Raw genomic sequence first — 26787 nt, forward strand, 5'->3', positions numbered from 1 at the left:
CATAGGAATGACCGGGGACCCGCCTCCAACGCTGGATCCAGTTCTTTTAATACATCCATGGTACAGAGCAGGAGGGAGAGGAGGAGAGAAAGAGAGAGAGGAGTGCGGTGCGCGAAAAGCAGAAAAGATGAGTGACAGTCGGAAATGAAGCAGCATGTAAAATTACGGTATTCTGGAAATTATAAGGTTTAGTATCATTATATTTAATAATTTAAGTGATATATCTGCACACATACTAATTATAGGTCAAAACAGCTAAAGCTAAATTTGGCTGAAGTAAAAAAAGGCAGAAGTGGTATAAAAAAAACTAAGAGCCGTTTGGGAGCTGAAAGAGCCGACTCTTCTTGGTGAGCTGAGTCAAAAGATCTGACTCACTAAAAAGAGCCTGAACTCCCATCACTTGCGCTCAGACGCTGCTGCTCTGAGTCAGTTTCCTAAATACAGAGGAGGAGGAGGAGCTGATAGTGAGTCTGACGGAGGCATTTCACTTTAAAACAACTATTACAGAAGAGTAAAGAAGCGTACAGAGGGGTAAGTCATCTTTATGTGTGATTAAGTCTGTTTATTGTGTGTCTTCTCTGCTGTAGAGGCTGAAGGAGACTCTTAATATAGTGTTCAGATCTCCTTGTTTCTTTTTGTTGTGATTGTTGTGTCGTACAGTAACAGTTTCGTCTCTACGTTACTGTACATGTTGTGATAAGATGGAGAGCTTTTATTAAACTTTGATTCACTCTGTCAGTGTTAGTTAGCTGTTTTTAGCTGTTAGCTGGTGACACCATCTTTTCTTGGGATTACTCCTTTTAACGTTACATCCTGTCAATTCAATTCAATTCAATTTGCTTTATTGATCATGACTGTCAGATGAACAATATTGCCAAAGCGTCAATTCAATAATAATAAAAAAAAGAAAGAAAAAAAAAGAACAAAATAAAAACAAAAACATATATATACATGTATACAATTCATTAAGCAAATTACAATATATAGAAATTTAAAAAAACATGCATGTAAATGGAAGAAAACAATAAGAAGTAATTAATGTTTGTTGTGTCAATAAAACAAACAAATAAAAAACAATATATTGCAATATCAAAGGATAAATGTAAAAAACAACAACAAAAAACAAAAAACTAAAAAAAACAACCCCCATGAAGTGGAGGAGTAAATAAAAGGCAGAGTGTGATTTACATCTATTATGTGTTGTTGTGGTTGTCTCTCAGGCTGGGACATGCAATGATATCTCTCTCTGTCTCTCTCTCAATGTGATGGTTCAACCTGCTGGTTTAAAACATAAGTGTGCTGTTTGTGTAGTAGTTTCTAACAAGGGATATGTAACCAGTAGGGCTGCTGCTATTGGGAGCATCAAAAGCTAATACCAGTAAAAGTTATTGGAAGTCCCTCTGAAGCATCAGGAGTGTTTCAGTAGGCTACCATTAGTGACCCCACAGGCTTGGTTTGAATTCACAAAAGAAGGGTTGAACACGGGTCAGATAACCCTGGTCCGACCCTGGTCATTGGTGTGAAAGAGGTATAATAAATACATGAAGTAGTCTTAGTTGTTGGACCACCAACGTTTACCTTTATGTCACACAGCCGAACACAGAGTGCTGCAGGTACAGTATGTGAATTTAAAGAGTGTCAGTATGTTGGCTGTAGTGTCTGCGGTGTGTTCAGGTGCAATTTGACGGCTAAAACAAAGGCGAAGTGAAGTGACTCAACAGGCGGCCTTTGTCGCTGCTAGTTCTCTGATGTCGGCTTGGTGTGTCCCCAGCTTTTGAGCCCCTACCCCCCCATCGCAAAAAGCCCAGTCTGCTCTGATTGGTCAGCCAAACCAAACTCTTCGGACTACGCTCCAGCTCCACTCTAACTAGCTTTGTTTAAGGGTGTGCCAAACAAGCTGCTAGGCAAGGTGCGTTACTTGGTGACATCACCACGTTACGGAAGAAAAGGCGGGACTTCAAGCAAAACGTTTCAGGCAGTTCAGGAGCAGTGTTTCTGTGTGGGAGAGTAAATCCCTTTGACGTGGACTTTGTATCTTTGCAAACCTTTTACATGCACAAAAAACTATGAAACGAACTAAAGGAAAAAGCACTAAGTGGAAAAAGCACAAAAGCGTAATAGGTCCTCTTTAATGCTAGTTGTTTGGTCAGAGAAAATTTGGATAAAGTAGTCTGGTTTTAAAGGATAGCTTTACATTTTTCAAGTCAATACTTACATGCCCATGTGTACATTGAAAGGGTTATTGGGTGCACAGAGAAATGCCTTCCTAAAGCGGTTTCAGTGTAAGTAACAAAGCCTTCGTTTTGTGTAAAAATACATTAAGTTTAACTGAAGCTAGTATGATGCTTCAGCAGACAGACTTTAAAAAGGGATCTCTTTGTTGCCAGTATTGACAGGAAGACCATTTACAGCATCCAATAATGCTTTCAAAGTGCATAAGGGCATGCGAGTATTGCTTGAAGACAGCATTGAATAAATATCTACAGTATGCCTTAATGTCCCCCCCTCCTCCAGTTGGCACTGGTTTTCTAAACTTTAATGTACATGGTTCAGTTTGGAAACAAGTTGCATTTTTGCATGTCAGTGTGGTTTCTTAGAGAAATAAGAAAATTCATGCTGAAGTATTAATGCTTTGTTGGTAAATTAAAAACAATATGTCATGTAGGAAATATAGCAACAACGTCAAACACGTCTATGGAAAATTAGATTCAGTGAAATTCATCACCATTTCAACAAAGTGAAGTTCACTGCTGATGTTTGTTTCATAATTGTCAAGATATGAATTATTGAATGTTGCATTTGTGATATGACAGTTCCAAAATGGGGAACAATGACGAAGCATGGCTGACTGGAGAAAAATATTTTGAAGTGCTTTTGAATTTCTTCACAGTAACACATTAATATGACTTTTGACGTCTGTGTGGACGTTCTTAAATCTCTGCTTTTATCCAAATTGGCCCTTTTCTATGATGTTTGGCAGATGCTGGGAAATGTTATCACCAAAAACAATGTTGGTAAGAAAAGAGACCGGCTGTGGAGGCTTTGTCAGTGCCTTTTGTTGCTTTACAAATGTTCGTTCATAATGCAGACAGCTCATCTAGACAACCCACTAAGATGAGTGATAAGCTTTGGAGCGGGAACTTGAACAACTGATGGGTGGGTGAGCAGAGGTTCAAGTACACTTTGTGCCTCAAGCAGGGTTCAACGTTTATGTTTTTTTTCCACTTGCCTGATGTCAATTTTTACTTGTCCCTTCCGGTGGACCACCATGGGACCTTATTTTGAAAAAAGTATGTTTGGTAGTTCAGCAGGTTGGGAAATGTCCTCCAACTTCTTTTTTTAATTCAAAATTCACTTTTTTTTTTCCCACAAGAGGTTGGTCTCTCAATAATAACTTGTTAAGATCATAATCATGTTTGATTTGGGGCGTTGTTTGCTGTTGTATGACAGGTGTTTCAGCGTGTCACAGTTAACCAGTACACCCAAAAAACCCTAATAAAAAGTCCCTTCAGAACGTTATGGATGACGTCACTGATGCAGGTTTAATATTAATAGCTTCTACTGTAGCTGTGGAGAGACGATCCGCAGTGCATCAGCATTTTATCACTAAACTAATTTTACAACACCCCTTTGTCTTTTAATGAATATGAGTAATGGGAAAACCTGAGACTTAATGCGATTGGAAAAGACCAGTCGCTAAAAAAGATCTTGTATAGGCTTGTAGGGGAGTCTAATCCACAGAAAGGAACTCCACATAGACTAATATTTTAAAAAGTCTCATGTGCAGTGTAAAGTGAATAGACGTAGAAAACATCCTGCTCTGGAGTTCAGGCCTCTTGGGTGCCCCGCTGCCTCGTCCCTACTCTTTGTTTTCATATTTCATTAGCAGAGCTTGCAGCATGTAGCATCACCTTCAATTATCCTCCCTGTCAGCGGACTGACAGCGCCTGTCTGCTGGCTTTAGTGATTACAGGCTTCAGGGGACAGGTAATCAGGTCATGGTTACACTGTCACCCTGTCAGACTGCTGAGACCACAGGGAGCATATGGGATGAAAGAAGTCTCCCATCTCCAGTCCCTTATCAGGCGCAGATATCCTGGATACTGTCTAGTCTGGAGCAGGTATACTTTCATTTGAACTGTAAACGAGGGCCTGACCTCAATCATCTCTCCGAGATAGAAATAAATGAAATGATGATTTTGTTGCAGTGCAGTGTAATGTGTTGATGTTTCTTTTAGAGTTCAGTCAAAGAGTGTAGAAGCAAAGAGAGGAAACTCTGGAGCTTTTTCGACAAGTTCGCTGCCGCCATTTCGGACTGAAAACACCAACAGTCTGTGGCCATGGATGTATAAAGGGACGTCTGTAAATCAGAGGATAATTTTTTTTAGATAAATCAACTTCCCAGTACGAACACTTAAATAACCCTCATTTAAATCGTTATGTCCTAAAAGTTGTGAAATAAACTAATAGCCGAATCCAGACTTATTTTTCTCAGCATGATGAACGTGCGTCAGACCTACGGGACTGCACCACCCTGCACGCTCATATGATGTATCAGGTTCTGCCAGCTTCCTGCTAGCTGTATGCAGCTCTAATAATGGATATATTGACTGTAATTCATCACTTTTATTATCATATAATACACCCATGGGCTGTATGCTGTAAGCCTGTACTGTGGTGGATGTATTAACGTCTCTGTTCCCAAACAACCGTAACTAGTAGAGATAGTAGCATGACATAAACAGAAATTAATGTAGTTGTAGGCTATTTACTAACACGCAGGGCAAAAGCACAGGACATAACCTCTTATATATACATGGTCTGTCTATTGTACATTGATTTTGGAGCTCCTTGACATGAAAAAGTTTGCTCTCAAAATCTGTGTGCTGGATTTTTCTAACCTCCATTTATGTCGATCGCTCACTTTATGCTCCTCTGGGAAGCGACCGGGCAAAAAGTTTAATAAATAAGTGAGTAAGTATGTAAATAGTTATAATAGTATGCATAATATTTTTATTGTTCAACGCAAGCCATTTCGGTAGAGACATTAAATATGACAATAGAGCAGAAATCATTTTGTTTTACGTTTGTATGGCACATTGTAGGCGGACGTCTTACTGGCGTCCGGTAGTCGCTTTCAGTCCAAAATGGCAGAAGCGTAGCTCTGCTGCTGGGCGCTGAGTTGCAATGGAACGACCAATTGACTTTCACTTCTTATCAATCTACGTTCTTTGGTTTAGTTCAGCTATCGTGTGAATGGCATTAAGGATAATGGGTTCATATAATGAGCCCATAACACAGCTGGGGTTAGCACATACTGTATGTAACTATGTTGCTGCTTACATACTCTATGCAACTGTAAAATGCTCACTTAACGGTACAGTGCATGATATTTTAGTTGCTCTTCCTGTCTGTGACTTTGACATTGTCAATATTAGCATGCTGACGTTAGCATTTAGCTCAAAGCAACGCTGTGTCTAGTGGAGACCAAAAATGGAGCTAAAAGGAGAGTGAACTTATCTTGCTAACTTTATAGCTATTCAGATAATTTAGTAACCCTGGAGAAAAACCCAGAATACCTTGTATTCTGAAGTTGGAAAATGCATTTAACTTTACATGAGACCAGTACACATGCACGTGATCAAATCAGGACTTTGTGGGAGGTAACTTCTTTAAGGTACATCACCGTTTGTACTGTATGTTACTGTGCATTTCAGTGAGAACTGTTGCTCATTGCACAATCTTGTGCATAATGGGTACATGTGCATAACGTTTTGATTACTGCAAATCGGATTAAGATAAGTGTTTCACTCGATACTTAGGTCAGCCTATTCACAGAAGGATGTGACACAAAGGGACCCAACCCTTGGTCATCTCTGCATCAGTTAAAACTTACAGGATTGTGTGCATGTGGATGACAGAGTAGAAACATTTTTTAAACATGCATTAATAGACATTTGTATTCCGTGTCTGCCAAAATGAAACATCACACCCTCCAAAAACTGGTTATATCATACTCTACAATGGTTGGCTGGATGTTTGATATTGTTTCATCAAGAGAATGACAATCAAAACGTTGCTGTGTCCTAACGTAATCTTGCTGGAAACATTTCTGGGATCCCCTCCCATTTACAAATGCACTTGGTCTTTATGTGATTGCTGCATGAGTGTAGATTTGATGCATACCATTTTGTTGCTTTTGTTGTGAGTGTGTCAGTTTAGTTTAGTTCATATTCATCCTCTTCTTGAAGTGATTTCTGTATCTGTCCCTTTTGGCTGATTGGTTGTCTCAGATAGATGCCTTTTCTTCTTTACATCTGGTGCTAAAGATTGTATTGATGTCTGTATTGTATTTAAATTGGCCTTTGCAAAAGTTAAAATACATGGCAGCTACCGAAGACATACATTTTACATCAAGTGCCATGGCTCGGTTTTGAACAGACATTAATTGCATTGTCACTAAGAAAGCTAGTAAATAATCCAACGAAGGTAAATGTGCCAGTTTTGATATCTAACAACCCTCCATCATGCAAAACACATAAATACTAGACAAAAGATAATGTATTTTGATTAGGTAAAATAGACTTTTAAGACCATGACTTAAGAAGCTTTCTAAATAAAATCATATGTAAGCTGTTTGTTTTAAGTCAACATGTAGGTGTCATCAATATTGCTGCATCTTCAAGCACTTTCAGCGACGTACATGAAACCTGCATAGGCGGAGCTCTGTGCTCTCCAAGTGCACTTCTAGTTTCATATGATACCAGTAGTCTTCACACTTAATGACTGAGCCCGTTACCACCTCTGAAAGACAGAAGAGCAGCCGGGCCCGCCGGTGGGCCGTCAGATTGTTAAGAGGTTAATAGTTTATATAAAATTAAAGATAGGTACTTGACATCCGTGTATCTATAGAATATTGCAAATTATCGCAATACTATGCTGCATCGATACTGGATCGGATATCGGGCCGATACTTACACAAATAGCTGGATCGGATGTCGATGACAATATTTAAATTTTATGTTTATAGACTATATACATTATATACTGTAATTTTAATTCCTGTTTAAGTTTTGACTAATTTGTTACTGCATTAAAAAGGTTTACACTTGAATTGTAATTCCTGTTAATTTTGGAGATTTTTTAGCAAGTTACTGGTGTACGATTTATTATCATTTAACAATAAAGAACAATTAAGTAAATGTACATCTATGTATTTATTGGTCACATTTTGTTTTACAAAGTTAGGAAAGCAATGTTTATGTCAAGCCTGATGTTGCCTTACACATAAAAGAATGATCCCAGCCACTTCCACACAGTGAGACATACAGCTTGTTAATTGAACACTGGTATCGGATCGGTACTCAGTATCGGCTGATACCCACAGCCCAAGTATCGGTATCGGTATCGGGACTGAAAAAGTCGGATGGGTGCACCCCTAGTGATATGAGAGTAAGCTTGATTTCTTACAAGAAGTGAGAACATTTCACTTTTGTGTCACCTTTGCATACATGGACATGTGGATATTGTGGAAATAAAAGCAGTTACCAGTAACATGACAGTCTTGTCCACCCTGGTGGTTAGCTTCCTGGCAGTTAGTTTCCTTTGTGTGGCTGTGTGGAGTCCATGTGTTCCCCAGTGGTATTTCCTTCCCCTCCTAGTTTCCCTAATGATAGAATATTTGGGGCCTTGTGGTAAACAGAAATAGCAACACTTCTGAAGGACAGACTTCTCTTTTTGCACCACACGCTGAAGAAATAGAAGCTGCACTGTGTGTGTGTGTTTTACCGAGAGGCTATTTTGAGTCCTCCGTGACCGACTGACTGACTTCGTTTTTTTCTACTCAATTACATGGCCTGCTTTAGCGGGCCCGGGATAATGCAGGCTGCTCCTGTGTGGACTAATGCATTTCTTATCCGCTTTGATTAGCTGTGGCGATGCCTGGCTAAACCGATGACATGCTGTATCACACACAGCAGAGAGGATGACTCTTTTTTGCTGTGAAGGCTTGTTGTGTGCTTGTTACCTGTCTGTGCTGATGCTCACATCCAGACTGATGTGATTATGGAACAGCACAGGCTCATATTAGTTCTGTCAACTGCACTTAAATCTAAAAGTTTTATGATACACACATGGAATATCCCTCTTCTATTTGATGTGATTATACAGATGTCATATCTGTTTTGGAAAAAATGATTATTGTATTTTCACTGATTGTTTCATCACATCCAGAAATCTGGTTTCATTCATTGCAGATGGTCTTTGCACAAACAGCCGTGTGTCTATGGGTGATGATGACTCATTTTAGGAGATCAGCATCACTTTCCTTCTTTGCCAGTTAAAACCGAAACCTAACATCTTGCAGTTGCAACTGCAACGTAGATTTAAAATACCACCTGCAACTTACTTATATAAATTAGGGCCGTCAATTGATCAAAATAGTTCATTGCGATTAATCACAAATTAATCACACATTTTTCATTTGTTCAAAATGTACCTTAAAGGGAGATTTGTCAAGTATTTAATACTCTTATCAACATGGGAGTGGGCAAATATGCTGCTTTATGCAAATGTATATATATTTATTATTGGAAATCAATCAACAACACAAAACAATGACAAATATTATTCCAGAAACCCTCACAGGTACTGCATTTAGCATAAAACATATGCTCAAATCATAACATCGCAAACTCAAGCCCAACAGGCAACAACAGCTGTCAGTGTGTCAGTGTGCTGACTTGACTATGACTTGCCCAAAACTGCATGTGATTATCATAAAGTGGGCATGTCTGTAAAGGGAAGACTTGTGGGTACCCATAGAACCCATTTACATTCATATATCTTGAGGTCAGAGGTCAAGGGACCCCTTTGAAAATGGCAATGACAGTTTATCCTCGCCAAAATTTAGCATAAATTTGGAGTGTTATCTAGCCTCCATCAACACGCTACTATGACACAGTTGGTACCAATGGATTCCTTAGGTTTTCTAGTTTCATATGATGCCAGTATCTTCACTTAAAACTGAGCCTGCTACAACCTAAAAACCAAGTTGCGTTAAAGAAATTAGTGCCATTAAAACAAATTTGCGTTAACGTGTTATTACTGCCTTAACTTTGACAGCCCTATTGAAAATAAAAGTTTCTTTCTTTTTTCTTTCAGAATCTCAGAGCTGCTGTCTGTAATATCGTCTCCTGTATATCTGTCCTTCGAGTTTGAGGTTGAAGAGGAGTTCCTCCTCCTTCCAGGGCACATACCGAACATTTTCAGGTAATATCTGATGACCCCTTTATGAATTCACTCATTCTTTTCTTAAACAGTTCATACAAAATCTTACCCATGTGTCTTTCATCCAGCGCCAACACAGTTTTATTGATTTGTCCTTTTTTTCTGGCTAAACTTCTTTTCTCTATGCTTGGGCTATGACTAATAATCACAACTATTTGGGTTTTAATGTTATAAAACCACAATTTCAGTTAATTGAAATAATTATGCTACAGTGAGCCCAGCACAGTATATTTACTGAAATGTTCAGAACGGCATTATGTAACTCTGGGTTTCCTGATTCAAATTACTTGCAGACAGTGTTGGGGGGTCAGGGGAAATATAAAATGTGTTTTATGTGTATCTTTATAGGGAAGTCAAATTGCCATCATGTTTACTGTGTTGAGCAATGCCTTCTAGTGAAGGCTTTTGGTCCTCTCGTCTCGCTGTGGTTTCTGGAAGAGCTCCTAATCTATTGGACTTGAGAACTCTTCCTGTGGGGACGCCCCAGTAATCAGGCCTGAGCTGGTCCTTCCAAACCAGCCAAACCTCTGGCTGCCTGATGTCCGACCGCTGGGCCACACACCCGCACGTTTGATGCTAAAAATGCCGCAGAGGAGCTCAGAAATTACACTCAATAAATACAGAAATCAAATAAAACAATTTCCAAATATTAGCCTTGCAATCGGCTTTCCTGCAGTCGTATAAAACTGCCTTTGTTGCTCACGGTAAATAGGTTTCCCCTCTGCCCTGCCAAGTTCAACAGTAACATTGGGTCAATGGCAGCGTGGCTTGGCTTAATTAAACTCAGTGTTGATTTGCAGAGACAGGGTCCAGACCAGAAGGCGGTTTGGGTCTGCTAAGAGTCCTGACGCTGTCCTTAATGGTGCCAACGCTTCATTAATGCTGGCTGTACATGGAGACGCTCTCACTCATTGCCAAGTTGAGGACTAGGTTATAACAGCAACTTCCACAGACTCTGTTAGATTATTTTAACCATGGTAAACTTAGAGCGCCTTTGACTATGAGAACAAAAATGAAAAATGATTATGAAAATTAATATGTCCTTTTAACCAATCTCACTTTTAGTTAAGGAAATTTTATTGAAATTGCAATATTTGTTAAAGGTGAAATGTGTGTCAAAATACCATTTTGAATTAAATATTGTCATACTGCAGAGATGTCCTGGCCTACACATCATATTCTACAGATTTAAGAAAACATCTTTGTTTGGTACACATCCCCGCAAAAGTAATGATCATTCCCTTCCAATATTGCAAATCACAACACAACGCAATATCAGTCAAAATAATTGTAAGTGGATGTTTTTTCAAAATCATCCAAGTTAACCTACTTTTATATTTACTGCGACCTTCCCAAGACCAGGGTTACCTTGCACGACAGCTGGATTCTCGCGATTATAAGAGATCATGTGAGAACCCATCTTGTCGGGCTTCAAGTAATGTGTTTGTGTCCGGCAAGCCAGAGTACGGACCAATCAGCGTCCTATGAGGAGCTGCTGGCAGCTACATGCGTGGTTTCGGTGTGTGTGGTGACCCGTCGAGGTGACTGTTGGTACTAAAAAACAGTGGCAGCTCCTGAAGAGGTTAACGTAGCTGCAATATCAGAAGTTATATCAGAACTGGAGCGTATTTCTTCATTGAAAGAAGAGCAATGAACGGCACTGAAGGCTTTTCTCCATGGAAAAGATGTTTTTGCTCTTCTCCCGACTGGCTTCGGCAAGAGTTTGATTGACAGATTGTTCATCCAATTACCTGACAAGTGTTTTTTGAAAGAGCCTGCACATTTCCAAACAGTTTCCAATGACGGCTTCTCAGATGGTTCTGTGTAACAAATCTGGCGGGTCAGGTTAAGACCAGGGTGCAGGACCCCTCAAATATACTCAAATACATAAGCTAAAAGGCAATTCTGGTTAAATCCAGTTTTTGGCTTATTTTGCATAGTTTTGACATTATATTGATATTTTATAGAGCTTCACATAGCTCCAGTTTACTGGTAGTGATATTTTAAGACTTTTGTTGTCTTTTAGAGAAAAACAATTCTGAATGATATGTGCAGGATATTTGTTGGCTGATTGATTGTAGCTCTTTTCAATTGACACATATATAACTCAGATTATTTGTTTATTGAAAAAATTAGTATTGGTTTTCGTGAATTTAGGTCCGTAAGAATTCATATCATGTCAGTAACAATAAGAGGAAACATTCTGCTGATGTGGTGACTACAAATTGAAGTCAGCTTGCCTTGCTGTAGCCCGGCTGTTCAGGCTGAATTTCCCACAGAGGCACCCTGTGTGATCTCACACATGGCTTTCAGCAATTATACACCCTAATCCCAGGTGACCCAGCTGATCCCAGATGTAATATCTCTGCTCATGCCAGCAATTCGGTGAAAGAGAAATAACTGTGAGTAAATGCACGCAGCTTCATAATTCCTCCCCAGAATAGTCAGTGTGCAGGATGGACGAGCTGTACTACCAGCTGCTGAAATCACATGCAAGGAGCAGTTTTTGATACTTCGGTATACACCACGGATGTGGGATTGATACAGGATGAATACATGTGGAAAGACTTGTATGATCCAACTGAACTCTACTTGTCCTTTTCATTTCCCAACTTGAAAAAGAGTCCACTGTTTACCCAGTAATCTCAGAGAGAGATGGTAGTGTTGGAGTGTGTGTGTAAGGGGGTGTTAGGGGTGGGGGATAGGAGATTGCCTGAAGGACCCTCAGGATAGAGGCCTCAGATCTACTTACCATCGCTTCACAACATTAAAAGGATGATATAACTTTGCTGAAAGCACAGAATTTCAATGAGAGCAGGAACAAACAGAAATGTTAAAGAATTCATTATAATATAATTTATTAGATCAAAGGCTAGATATACTTCTCAGAGATGAAGCTATGTGGCTCTGCAAACTCGTCTGCAGTGAGCAGGAGAGAAGATCTACAATATATATATATACAGTATACTGTATATGTGTTGTTTTGACTGTACTGTATGATTGGGGAGTGCTTTACTTTAAGTTCTGGTCAGAGATTTTAATTCCTGGAATAATATTCACATCCATTTCTTTACTGATTTCTGGAAGGAAATATGCAGTTTATTCTGAGAGTCTGTGAGGCTGGTAGGTATCAGTGTCTTGGTCAGGAATACTTGAAGGCAAATGCTAAATGGGCTTGAAACCCGGCATTCCAGTCAAAGTAGAGTTCCTATATGTGAGTGTGTTTGGGGGTCTTTGACATGGAATTGTTTGGGAGCAGTTGTGGTTGGATTTTTATTGGCCCAGCCGAGCTGCGGCCTCTTTAGCATGTTATAAATATTATACTGTTACATGCTTCATGATTAGAGTTTGGAAACGAGACATTTAACCAGGACAGTGTCACGTCACCTCAGTCCGAGATCACTTTTCAGGGAAACATGACAAAGGCAGAGAGCAAAAAATGGACATATTGTCTCAGTATTGAAAGTTCAGCTGAAGACCAATTAGTGTTTTTATGAAAGGAACAGAGAGTATAGAAGCATAGCCATATTTTACAGGGCAGCTTGTGTTTCCATCTGTGTTGCAGGCATGACATCAGTGTCTCTGTGTTGAGACAGGAAAATCTTATCCCACTGCCACTGTCATAAAAGCAACACAATAATGAAATGACATCACAGCGGGCCAGTAATTAAACGAGTAGACTGCTGTCTTGGAGTTTTTACAAGGCTGGGAGATTGTGAGTAACACGTCGGAGAATAGGGTGTCAGTGAATGCAGCCCTGAAGCTATGGGCTTGTTAAGTGTGAAATTCACTAATTTAAAAGCATGTTTTTTTGTTGTAAGAACACAGTTTGTATTGTCTTGACATCATGCCTTGACATATATGTATACACACGCACTCACAGAGCCTTTTCTACACTCTTATCTCCTTATCCTGACTCATACTTGACACATGTAACACAGCATCTTTGCTAACTGACCGGGGGAGTCGGGTGGTATGGTTGGCAAATGACACTTTAAGCCATCTAATCTCCCTGGCCTTCAGCCCGGCATTAAATGGCTGGGTTGCTGGTGGAGGGAGATGAGTTTAATTATTACATTTCAGGCAAAAACTCATTAGCTCAGTGACCTGCAAAGCAGCAGAGGCCAGCGTCGATACTCGGGCTGCATGATACCAGAGGCCAGCCTGTCCGACTGTGGGTGATGAATTAATCACAGTCCATGCTCCTGCCGTGCCTGGCAGCAGACAGAAGCAGCACATGGTTTCCTTGCTCCTGTCGTGCTATAAAAGACATAATACAGCCATAGAAAAGGGTGAAGTGGAACATTTTAAGACTGACTTCACTGAATCTCAGGTTTTGTCATTGGGCAGAGTTACAAGGAGACTCATTTGCAGCTGCCGTTTGTTGCTGGTTGTGACGTGTGTATTAACTTGCGCTTATGCAAAGATTGTGTATTGTGCCAGAGCATCATTTGCATAAGAAAATGCTAATTTCATCGCTGGTTTTTTTAAATAGCTGCAACTCCATTATGTTTTTACATAAATTGTCATTCGCTTTCTTTACATCAAAGAAAACTCATATTCACAACTGTGCATGTGGGGAGGGTCCCGGCACATTGAGTGCTACTCTGAACAGGGAAGTGTTAAACACTTGAGACAGTAAACAAGCCTGATCTCACTCCACCTCCCTCGGGGAGCAGGTCCACCACATAGCCTGCCTGTTTATCATGTGTAAGTTCCCCTAAGAACTTTTGTAAAAACTCCACTTATGGGAACTTCAAAGAATGTCCGGGCTAGCGGGGGAGAAAAATCTTCTATCAGTCCGCCTAGTTATGCCTCGAGCAAGAGACCCTCTCTCTCTCCGTGCTGATGGATACGATGCTAATAAGATGCTAGAGGAAGAACGATAAGATAGAGCAAAAAGTCTAGTATAGGAGAGCAAGGAGATGAGCAAAGCTGCAGGGAAGGTAAAGACGTGAATAACGAATGTAATCTGTGTCATCACTCCTTAACACTTCTGCAAACAGTGAGAAACTCTTTCATCTTCCAGCAAATGGCCTTGAATCTCACCATGGCTGTTTCCAGGCCCAGCTCTACAATTTACCGAACCAAAATGATGTTCAGTCTTGCACATATCGAAGGCAGTGGTTACTAGGGATGCACCGATCCAACTTATTCAGTCCTGATACCGGTAGCGATACCTGGGTTTTGGGTATCGTCCGATACCATACAGATCCAATATCAGTGTTTAATTAACAAGCTGTATGTCTCACTGTGTGGAAGTGACTAGGATCATTCTTTTTATGTGTAAAGCGACTTAAACATTGATCTCTAACTTTATAAAACAAAATTTGACCAATAAATACATAGATATACATTTACTGAATTGTGATTTATCATAAAAATAATAAATCGTACACCAGCAACTTGGTAAAAAATCTTATACAGTATAGTATATAAACATAGAATTAAATTGAATAGATCGGCTCTATTGTCACGATACCCGATCCAATATTGGTATCGGTACATCCTTAGTGGTTACTTTATTCTGCTGGTAGCAGAAGATTGGGGAGTTACCTAGTGGTGCATGCTGGGTAGCATCAGCTTGATGCCTCATTGATTCACCGTTGGAACGAGTGGAGCAGAGGTCATGGTGGGGTCAACACAATTAGAGATGAACCCATGGTCTTTAATGAGGAGGAAGGATGAAAGGGTTGCCAATTACTCTGTGCTGCTTTGTACCGTAAACAACCTAGTGCTGTTAAGACCCAGCATGATTAACCTTCAGCTGCTCTGACTCTGTTTATTCTTTACATGAGAAGGAGGAGGGGCTGTCTCTTAATTAATACTCATTATGTTTTTGTGAGAATTTGCTATTTTTACACTTTACACATTGTTGACCCCGTTTAGTGGGGCTTATTGGGGTCAACGGGCCAGTGTTAGAGGGGCCCTGCCATGAAGTTCTCTTGCACACTGGATGCTAAAAGATGAAATGCATGGTACTGTGTGTGTGTACACTACACACATATGCAAACACACATGGGGGATAGATGGAACAGTTTCCAAACCATTATCTGAAGAACAATTGCCTGAGTTTTAAAGGCAACACTTAGTGAAGGAAGTGAAAACCCTCAGTATGTGTTAAAGTGTTGAAAAGCCAATTAGGAGCGTTACCCATGTCGACAGGAAACTTCCGTCCAAAAACGTCAATTTTCCCTTTAGGCCTACCACATAAATGCAGCATGGTTTGCCCTCATTGTTGTCAGTAGAGAAAGGAGGCAGATAAGAGGTCAAAACGAACTGAGTATGAGTTGCTGAAGTGTTTGTATCATCTCTGTCGTCTGTGTTCCTGGAGAGTTGGTTTAGTTTAAAGGAATCATTTGACAATTTGAGAAAAACGCTTCTTCGCAGAGAGCTCAATGAGAAGATCTGTACGGTAAATATGAAGCTGGAGCCAGCAGCTGGGAAGCTTAGCTTAGCATAAAAGCTTGAAGAAGGGGGAAACAGCTATCCTGGCTCTCTCCAAAAACTAGGAGATTTTAAAAAATTGTGGCATTACGCAGCATTTTGGTGAATATTTTTTAACCTTTGGAAAGAGCCAGGCTAGCTGTCTGGCTAGCTATTTCCCCCTGCTTCCAGTCTTTATGTGACGCGAAGGTAACTGTCTCTTGGCTGTAGCTTCACATGTAACAAACAGATATGAAAGTGGTATTGATCTTGTCATCTAACTCTCAACAAGAAAGCAAATAAGCACATTTCCCAAAATGTTGAACTTTGAAATGCAACTAGTTTAAATCAAATAACCTTTGACTTATTTTCTATTGGTTGCTTGTTTGTGTTGTGTAAAGCTTATTTTGCTTTTGCAGTTTGCGTAAATCAGTTTAGATAATACATTTATGCCCAACTTATTGAGAAACATTTTCATAGTGGGAGGAGGTGGTTGGACGGGGAATTCAACTTATTCTCCCTCTTTCATTGTCAGACAGACAGGTCATGAAACAGGAAGTGCTGTAGTTGTCAGGGCTAACAGGAAGTTGGCAGTGTGGAGGAGTTTCCTCTGTGTTTTAGCTATATCCAGTCCTGCTGTCATAATCCTGTAGTAATGAATATTCTTCTATTGCTTGGCCATGTGGTGAATTTAAGTCCGATGCCCTGCATTTGAACGTTTCCAAGTCTCAAAGGGGAGGAAACCGGAGCAACCGGAAAAAACCCACACAGGCACAGGGAGACCCTGTAAACCCCACACAGAAAGGCCCCAGCTGGCTCTGCTTCAATCCCAGAACATTCTTCCTGTCGACAGTACTAAACTGCACCGCCACTGCTCCACTGTGCTGCCCCACTCCCACTGTGTTCACTTCATATTTCTTAAGAACTGCACAGGTCAGTCAAGGTCTTCTACTGTCACCAACTGAGGATTTTGGAGTAGTATTGAGTTAGTTGCCTTGCATATTAATGGCGATTACTAAGGAACCCTGTAGATTAACAATATATATATCAGTCAGTTGTCAATTTTATTATCAATATATCAGTTAGTCTCTAGTCATGATATTAAAATCTAGGAATTCTTTTAAAGTAATAGTTAAAAAAATTGGAAATACGCTTTCTTGCCGAGAGTTTGATGAGAAGATTGATACCACTCTCGCTGCAGGGTACCTGCACATTTTGATAGTTTGTTTATTGGATTAAATCCAACGTGGCAGAAACGAAAAAACAACTCGGATTTTCGTTTTGTTATAGCCGCCACCAGGAGACTACTTCGCCAACAATATCCTGTAGGCCGACGCCACATGTGAATATTATAAGATAGCAGTGTTATTTTGACAGGCTCTCAGAGTTTCAGCAGTTTGGTTGAATTTTGCCTATTCTTACCCTGCTGTTAGTTAGTAGTTGGCTTTTTTTTTTCATAACCGATGACTGTAAATTTAGATTGTATGGGCCCAGTAGTAGAGGTGAAATGCTGACCCATATTTCTTTGGAGCATGAGGCCAGATCTTACACATTGCACCTTTAAAGCCTGCCATAACTATGGGATGCAGTGGAGTGGAGGCAAAGCATTAGTGAATTTATTGACAGCTACTGTATATTAGCCATCAGGAATACTGTTTTTATCAAACAGAGAAGAAAACATGTTTATTTCCTGCTCATCATGCAGTCATATACAACATTCAGTATACTTTACGTGTAGAAGAATGCCAGCTCCATTCCCCAAAACAACAATAAGCGACATTCTGCTATTATATAGGCATAACAGATATGAAATCCTTTGCAATTCAACCTTGGAAAAGTGTGTTTCACACCCTCACAAAGCATGGTCACGCTTCCAAAGATCCACGAGAATTGGATTTCATGGGTGAGATAAAGAGAAGAGCGTTTGGCAGTGAGGTTTGCTCGGGGGGCTTAGCACTTCTTGTTAAGGATACATCCAGAGAGGCGGGGGGTATATTTTCAACTTAAAGAGAGGCGCTGAGAAGGTCAGAGTATAGATTAGAAAGAATTGTTTCATTGATGTCTGATAATTTTTCAGGAAATTAATCAAATAAATATAGAAATTATTTTCTAAAATGCTAAATATCCAGAAAATGAATAATAATGTGTGAATACCATTTTATTTTACAATCTACAAAAATCATACTACCAAGTATGATCAAAAGAAAATCATTCATATAGTGTGTGACTCATATGTAGGATGTGTTTCAGGCTTTTTAGTGCAGTGTGAAATTGTATAACCAATCCATTAAAATATTTAATCGCACATTTTTTATCAATTCAAAATGTACCTTAAAGGGGGATTTGTCAAATATTTAATACACTTATCAACATGGGAGTGGGCAAATATGCTTGCTTTATGTTAATGTATGTATATATTTATTATTGGAAATCAATTAACAACACAAAACAATGACAAATATTGTCCAGAAACCCTCACAGGTGCTGCATTTAGCATAACAAATATGCTCAAATCATAACATGGCAAACTCAAGCCCAACAGGCAACAACAGCTGTCAGTGTGTCAGTGTGCTGACTTGACTATGACTTGCCCCAAACTGCATGTGATTGTAATAAAGTGGGCATGTCTGTAAAGGGGAGACTCGTGGGTACCCATAGAACCCATTTACATTCACATATCTTGAGGTCAGAGGTCAAGGGACCCCTGCGAAATTGGCAATGCCAGTTTTTCCTCGCCAAAATTTAGCGTACATTTGGAGCGTTATTTAGCCTCCATGGTTGGTACCAATGTATTCCTTAGGTATTGTAGTTTTGTAGGATGCCAGTATCTTCACTATAGCTTTAAAACTGAGCCCGCTACAACATAAAAAATGCAGGTTGCGTTAATGAGTTAAAGAAATTATTATTGCGTTAACTTTGACAGCCCTACTGTATATACATTTTAATATATCACCTGAAGACACTTGAAAATTGCCAGAGGTTAACTATATTCAAAATTACAAAGAGACTTGACAGGATTCAGTCTTGAATTACCATAAAAATGTATTTAAAACTGTGTTGCTCATTGTATTGGATTAGGTGTGACTTTTCTTTTGGATGTAATGAAATAACAATATATATATCTGCTCAGCCTTGTAGATGTTTTGTGTGAGTGCAGGTTGCTGTAGCCCGTTGGCTCATCCCGTGGGTTGTATTGATTTTTACGTCAGCCTGATAGAGTTTCTGCCATAGTAACATATTACATCTGCATTGATCAGGACAACTTGTCTGGGATGTGAGATGTAAATGTAGAACAAGGCTCCATCGTTGCTCCACAGACTCTGCAGCCTGAGACAGAGATTTATTGTCAAAGAGAGAAAATTGACTATAAAAAATTGGTAAATTTGTATTTTATTTGTATTGTATGTATTCTGTATTCAAGCTCCCATTTCTCCCCAACATTACCAATAATAAAGCAGTCACAGGACAGCATGAGGAAAACTGAACAAAACTGGAATATCTTCACATCTAAAGGTTTAATATCATCTATACTGAATAAAAAAACAACTAAACTAATTTAAATGCAGAAATAGTAGGTTTTTCCTGAAAAACAATATATACACTGATACAAAATAATCTTCTCAATCAATCACTTATGACCCCACTAGAAGTGTGTGGCGGTATCTGTATCTAGACCTGCAGCCCTCTGCCTATATTTTCTTATTTTGCTGTGTTTGGGACGTTCCTGGGCGTCTAACTCTAAAAGAACGTAGCGACCAGGTGACAGATTGTAAGCACGCTTCCAAGAAGGAGTTATGAAAAGCTCGTTCCAAAATGCGTGTGAATACGGAGTTGGTTTTCACCCGCCGGCGAGCACCCTAACCCTCGTTGAGCTGCGAAGGAGGGGGCAACTTTGAATATTGAGTTTACAAACCGCAACAGACAAAGCTTACTCATTCTGTCTTTACAGTGGCATCAGCAGTAGTAGTCATAATATTTAATACTGGCATTGGTAGCAGTAACAGTTGTATCGTGTCAGTCCCAGTTTCAGCTGTCAATCCTGGCAGATGAGAGTAGTTTTGACTCAGTTTGATTATTGTGATTAAAAATCAAATCGATTATTGGTAAAGCCGGTTCATTATGTCTTGCAGAGCAACACATTATTATCAACACAATAACTCAATTATTACACCACTATCAGTATCTTACACAAGTGCTAGAAAACACCTTCTGCTTTTCAAGGATTTTCCTAGAGAGCACTACAGAGTGCTACAAGGATTTAGCTGAGCAATCTAAGCAATATAACATAGCACTTAAACTGACACTTAAGGACACATGCTGAAAGAAATGACTCTTTTTTCATGGAAATAGCAGCACAGGAGAGTGGTGCAACGGATTATTTTTTTTCTCTTTTCAAAATATTTGTGTCTTGCCATCAAATCATCCAGATTGTAAAACAGATAAATCCTTGTGACCTTTAAATCCCAAATATGCAAGGAGTCTTTGTCCGTTTCAGTGCGTGCTCTGAACTGACTTGACCGGGTCAGCTGGGATCTGGGCTGGTGGTGAACTGGAAGGGTTGGAGGATAGCGTGCAGTCTCTTGCAAACCAATTGCCATTATATACAACTTAGCTCTTAAATGTTCAAGGGCAAAAAAAATATGGAATTTAAGGGCGACTAGGAAGCTTTTAAACAATCACTCAAAGGGACCACAATACCATAAAACAACTATGTTTTAAATGCATTTCAAATCAACATGGGATTTTCTATTTCATTTTATTTATTCTTCATTTATCTGGAGCGTTTAAGTGACTGGCACTCCATTCTACTATGTTTTATCAAATATAGAGGTCATTTAAATCTGCAAATAATCACCAATAAATTTGCACCGGCGCATGACAAATGTATTTCTCCCATCTCCCAGCCCTGTGAACTGGGTCTGCAGTGGGGGGTTTTGGTGGCTCATGCTCTGGGATCCACATGCTGCAGTAATCCAGAGAGGGTTAGGATAAAGCATGGCTTCGCCTCACTCTCTGCCTCCTCCCAGATCAGATGAGATTAGGAAAGAGCTAAGGAGCTCTGGGGGGGGGAGGCAGGGCTCTGAAACGCCGAGGCTGAGGAGAGGAGGGACACAGCAGGGCAGGTGGGCACTCCTGCAGGAGGAGAGAGAGGAGGAGAGCAGAGTAGAGTTCACTCAAGAAAGACTGCGGGGCTGAATGTTCATGTTGATGCACGTGAAGGAGTGTTGCTTCGGAGGAGAGTTTGGAGCCAGCTAGACCAGGTGTGTGATGAAGTACTAGATTTAACACTTGTGGTCTTTCTCTGTTTGTGTGCTTCTGAGTCCTTCTTGATGTGTTTAATTTAAATCTAATGGTCTCAGATTAAAGCAAAGCAAAAGACTTCTGAGGCCAAAAGGACTTTGGAAGAGACTGAAGAATAAAAGGGGATAGCACTCTGCTGTGGCAGAAATGCTGGTTCGGTGTCTTTGGTTTGCCTGTGCGTTTGTGGGTGGGAAATCGGTTAGAGATCAAGTCCTTGTTACTGGATTTACCAAGTCCTGCTGGTTGGTCAGTGAACCTCGATGCACTTTATACCTTCCTGGTGAGGCTATGTGCTGTCAGATGAAAAGAAGCAGCTGGTTCATCCTTGCCGGAACAAAAGTGAAGAAAGTCTGAAGACTCATTGCAAGAATGATCCATCAGGTCTAGCCTAGCTGATAGAAAACAGTGTTCTAGTCGGTTGCATGTTTGTACAGAATCATTTGAAATTGTGATTGAAAAAATGTCTCCAGCAAACAGCCCATAGTAAAATGTATAGAGGTACTTTGTTCATAAGGACAGTATCTGTTGTTAAGTCCATCCCAGAGCGCAAACATGTTCTGCCCATGTACTGACTTCTGTCTTGTTGCAAGGGATATATAACCTTTTGTTAAGTGATGCTCTTGTGATGATTCACTTTATGATTTGTGCAAGAATTTCACTGCATTTGCTGAATATACCACTGTTTTTTGACCCTGTCTCTATCTCGCTCTTTTTCAGCAAGCCATGCCAAACTGATACTGGAGTAACAGAGCTGACAGTGGAACTATGTGTTAAGGATTGTCTGTTGAACTACCTGGGGACCACTGATATTCTTCTTCGGCTGTTAGAGGAAGTTGGTTTAGCAATGGGGAGGAGGAAGATCCAGATCACCCGGATCGTAGATGAGAGGAACCGACAGGTCAGTGTTTTCTTCTTCTGTTCTGTCATCTCATTTTACACAGCGGAGGCGTTTTTTTTGTGCAATTAATCTGTTGTTTTTGTCATGAGTCATAAATTCACTCAGAGCATTTCGCTAAAAGGAAACTAAAATAGCTTTGGCCTCTACTTGCCTAGTTTTGATGCAGGTGAGTATTTTGCATTTTCGTGTTGTTTATTCATCACGCCCCCCGGTGTGTAAATGCCTTTAGTTGTATACTTATTCAAAGCCCCTTAAGCTTTGTTTATACTCACACAAGACACCGTGGCGTGGGCCTCCGTAGATGTTGTGTGAGCTACGAGCATGCACAGAGGCGTTTATGCTCAGCGCGTTGTTCGTTGCAATATGCTCCGAAACGCCAGGAGGCGTACAAACCAAATAGTCTGTGGATAATCAATAAGTCAACGAGTGGCGCCCGGAAAGGAAAGAAAGCTGCCTGGCAACAGTAGTAAACACTAAACACCAACGTACGTACCGCCAAACATTTCATTTGTATACTGTAATTATTACTGTCGCTTACCTCCAAGTCAAAATGACTTTCTGTCTCTCGGTGCTTCCCCTCGGGTCGCCACTCTTTCCATGAGACCTTTTTATTAGTTTTTACAAAACGATCTCTTATATTATTTCACAGCCTGCAGCAAAAAAAGCCTCTTCTTTCCTCAGTGTGTTTCCTATTTCTTTCCAAGTATTTAACAACATGTGACTGTCCCTGTGGTCTCTCAGGGAACAGTTGTAGAGATGTCTATACAGGCCAACCAACCAGCTTGGCCAGTTTTCCCTTGAAGGCATCCATATTGAAATGAAAAGCGCAGCGCGTGCATTTGGCGCGCAGTTATAAAAATTCAGAGGTGTACGACAAACCACCGGCAACATAACCCGAGCAGTATTGTTGCCCTGTTATACCCATTTGATTGTTAAAGGTGCTGTCAGCGATCTGCTCTCACATTTAAAGAGTGCTATAACCCGTAAAGAAGTAGAAGAATAATGCCTTGTTTGTTTTCAGCACAAAAAACCTTTGGGTAAAACATGTCCTGTGCACATAAGCTTCTGTACTCTGTAAGCTCCTTCTCCCTGACACTACTTTGTTGCTCATTCCCTCAGTATCACTACATACATCCATACAAAAACACACTGTATATTTCTGCTGTGGTAAACAACATCTAGAGGTAGCTGGGGTTAGCTTTCCTGGTATGTGTTGTTGTGTGGCCCTGAATCCTGCTAAGATCCCACTCTCACAACTACGGATATCACTGCGTTTAAAGATCCGAAAGGAGCATCAAGCAGAGTTGACATTTTAAAAGTAGCCCTACAGAGTTTCCCGGAAAAAGACCAAATATGATATGGATGTGCAAGTATTGACCGGTTCATGAACACTTTACGAAGGGATCCCTCAGGGAGCCTTCTGTGGATCCCCTTTGGTTTTAATCTAAAAAGCTCTTAAAGATCCCTCGAAGCCCTTTTACTTTTGAGAGTGCAGTGGTCACAGCTGGTGGCGAGAGCAGTAATTTGGGGTTAGCCGGGTCCGGACGGCACCCTGTCATTAGCAGGGTGGGTCAGTGTTAGGGACACACAGTGGCCTTCTCTCCTCGCCGTCTCCTTGCGCAGCCACACTGCTACCCACTGGAATCCCTCTCTGTCTGTCTCCTCTATATATATCACCCCCAACAGCACAACAAATACCAGCCTGTCTGGGAGGAAGGCGCAGGCTCTGGAAATAGGGATGTGGCTGGAAAATAAATATCTGGGATGATGTTTATATTTGATGTTTGGTTGTCTTGGCCAGAGCCTTTTTAGATAGACACTGCCTTAGCTGTCGGGTGTGCATCGCTGTATATTTAGCTTCTTGTACTCTATTTTGGGAAGTTGGCTTGTTTTCTTGTTTTATCTTTCAAGTGCATCAAGTTTGTTGAGCTGGTTTTCCTCTTTTTAAGGCTATCACACTATTACACACATTATGCAGAATAGATAATAATGACAAGGAGAAAGATGCACCAGCGATTCACCCGCTATCAGCAGTCATACATATATTCTAAAAGAGGAACAAGGTAGTTCTTTATCTCTTCTCCTAGAAAGCTATTTGCATGTCATGCTCAAGAAATAATGAACATAATTTCAAACATCATTTAAGAGGTAACAAAAAACAAAACAACTTTATCGGTAACTGCCGTTGGAATCATAGTGAGAACTGTGGCGTCCATTTCACCACTATCATCTAATCTAGTTACTGTAATGAGATGCAGCATTTATTCAGTGTCTGCTACTGTTCCAAATGCTTCTGGCGTTAGTGCAAATGTTCAGCTTGGTTGAACATGAACTTGGTTGGCCATCTGATGCAGTCTTTGCTCCCTAGATGGAACATGTGATGTCGCAGGAGCTCCAACATCTTGGCGGAGGACACTCTGCTCCTCAGACATTTCGAAAACAAGTTAAACTAGACTGGAGACAACATGTGACATTATATCACCCCCATTGGGAAAATGGTTTCAGAAAATATACTTTTTATGAACAAATAGGAGAGTAAATCACTTGTCAACAGCACGTGTCTTTCTCCATGTGGCTTCCCGTGCTATAAAATATAAAAAAGCACAGTGCTATCATGCATATAATGGTACTCTAGTTCCTTGGGTAAAAGCCTCCAAGTTGGAGGTGGAGAGCGGCTGTAATGAATGAATTAAACCTTTATTGCCCCTCGGGGAATTTTGCTTTGCACAAATACCATAAAAGAATATCAAAAGAACATCAACAACCATACATGACAGCACATAATATAACACCAGAGGTTCCACACATTAAACCCAGCAACTGAACAGTTTCCGCTCTGAATATATTGGTTGTCTGACTTCCAGTGAGGCCCACTTTGGAGGAAGCATATTTCTTCCAAGGAGGTCAGCGCTCAGACATTACAGCAGATTGAGGGGGCATTTATGTGACCAGTGAATTCCCAGTGATGGTGAGGAGGTGCTGTGGAAAGTAATAAGATGTAAGATGCCGTGGTATAGAGGAATTTGTTTCTTCATTTCAGGAGCATGTAAGAGCAAGATGAGTTTGAGAGTATGGGAGAGGTGTGGGTGTTTTGTTCTGTGTGGATTAAATATCTGATTAGGAGATTCCTCCTCTTCCAAGTCATGTTCAGGATAATTTACCCTCAGTGAATTGAAACTCAAACCTTTGGAGAGACTGAAACTGGAAAAAAATGCTTCATCAATCAGAGTATAAATATGCTTAGAAGGCAAATTACTGTGCTCCGCCTTCATGTCTCATACTAAAGTTTTGTAGAATCTGACTGTTTTCATGGGCTATTGTGGTCGCTATTAGTATTTATATTTCATGTTGGTAATATTGTAGAAGCAAGACTCTTTACTTTATCAATAGCTGCTGATTCATTGCCTTTGAGCAAGTACCTGAACTACTAACCGCTCCAGTGAAACTGCTCTGCAGCCAACAGTAGAAGTGTTTGAGCTGCAGAGCTGTGAATATGTAGAAATGTAATCAGGCAGACGAGGACCAATACACCTGATACACTGCATTGCTGGAAATCTTGGAGGTGTGAAGGCAGCTTCTAGATATGTGATGACATGAGTCAGGGCTCAGTCCCAGAGGCTATGATGGAAGGAAGACTACAGACTATAAAGTGCACTCAGTAGAGTGCAGATCTCCGCCAGGTGTGTCTGCAACGACCACGGCTGTAATGTTTGATTTAAATTCATTCAATAAAACACAATAGCGTATCAGACAGGTTTTTTCACTCTCACAAAAATTGAGGTTTCAAGAGAGCCTGTTTACTGACAGTTATTTGGACTTTCAAGGAATATGATTACAATCAAGGCTGAACACCTTGATAGTAATCATCAAGGGAGGGGAAACATTGCTCAGTTGCTTTCCCCACCCACTCAATCAGTAGTATTCCAGTAGAAGCTTATTTCCATGTTATTGCCACCCTCTTTTTGGGAACCCCCCTCCTCCCTTCTCCTCCCCCGTCCTGTGTGACACAGACACATTTTTAATAACTTTTCTTATCTGTCTACACTACGAGGTTCTGGCAGCAACAGACTGTGTATTTCGGTGTCAGTTGATTTTGTGTCAGTAGCCCGTGCTACCGCTGTGTTCATTGGCTCATTATCAGTTCTTCTAAGAGCAGCAGCAGCAGCCAAATGTCTGAAATAGGGCTGGGTGATTAATGAACTTTAATTTCAATTACGATTTTGGCTTCCAACGATTATGAAAACGAGATAATCGAGACGATAGGATTATTGTGCCACATTCAGTTTCGCAATGATGCTCCCGTTTTGTTTTGTCTTACACTGGAATATGTTGAATATAGTTTACCAAAATGCTGAATATATGTTTAGGAGTTTTCAGTAGGTTGTGGCAGTGCATTACGACGTATTTTTCATATATTATTATACAGTATATTGAATATTTATGTTTAGTAGTTTTCAGTATTGATTGTGGAAATGCACTAATGTTACAACATTGATCTTACGTATTTTGATCTAATTTATTTTTATTTATTATTTTTGTATTATATATTTTATTTATTTTATTTTTCTAAATTTCTTTACATTTATTTTTTTATTTGTTTTTTTCAGTTGAATTATTTTTAAAGTTCAAGAAAATGCGCAGTTAAACAGACTTTTAAAAAAAAATTAATAAATGCATTTATTCCATATGAGTAATAATGTTAAATAAACGTGGTCTCAATATTGACCAAAATAATTGGGATTATGATCTTTGCCATAATTGAGCAGCCCAAGCCTGAAATGAAACCTCCCCTAGGTTTCCACCTCCCTACACAGATAATTTATCATTATTATTGTATATCTTCTACTAACACGTCTTATCTGTACAAATTATAG

The 26787-nt window shown here is 40.1% G+C and overlaps 1 protein-coding gene across 3 annotated transcripts in view; it reads left to right on the top strand.

Annotated features, from left to right (window-relative positions):
* Window positions 1-402: 402 nt before the first annotated feature.
* LOC119480487 (myocyte-specific enhancer factor 2A-like) overlaps window positions 403-26787 on the top strand; it is a 51902-nt gene continuing 25517 nt past the window's right edge. The window contains exons 1-3 of one of the 3 annotated variants that reach the window (XM_037756785.1): window positions 403-531; window positions 9163-9270; window positions 21733-21913. In XM_037756785.1, the coding sequence (XP_037612713.1) occupies window positions 21860-21913 (54 nt within the window). In that variant the 5' untranslated portion in view covers window positions 403-531; window positions 9163-9270; window positions 21733-21859. Of the gene's footprint in view, window positions 532-9162; window positions 9271-20863; window positions 20976-21732; window positions 21914-26787 lie in introns of those variants that run through there. The other 2 variants (XM_037756793.1, XM_037756805.1) reach the window with 2 other exon arrangements.

The sequence above is a fragment of the Sebastes umbrosus genome, chromosome 2 (assembly GCF_015220745.1).
Source record: "Sebastes umbrosus isolate fSebUmb1 chromosome 2, fSebUmb1.pri, whole genome shotgun sequence".
Classification (NCBI taxonomy): domain Eukaryota; kingdom Metazoa; phylum Chordata; class Actinopteri; order Perciformes; family Sebastidae; genus Sebastes; species Sebastes umbrosus.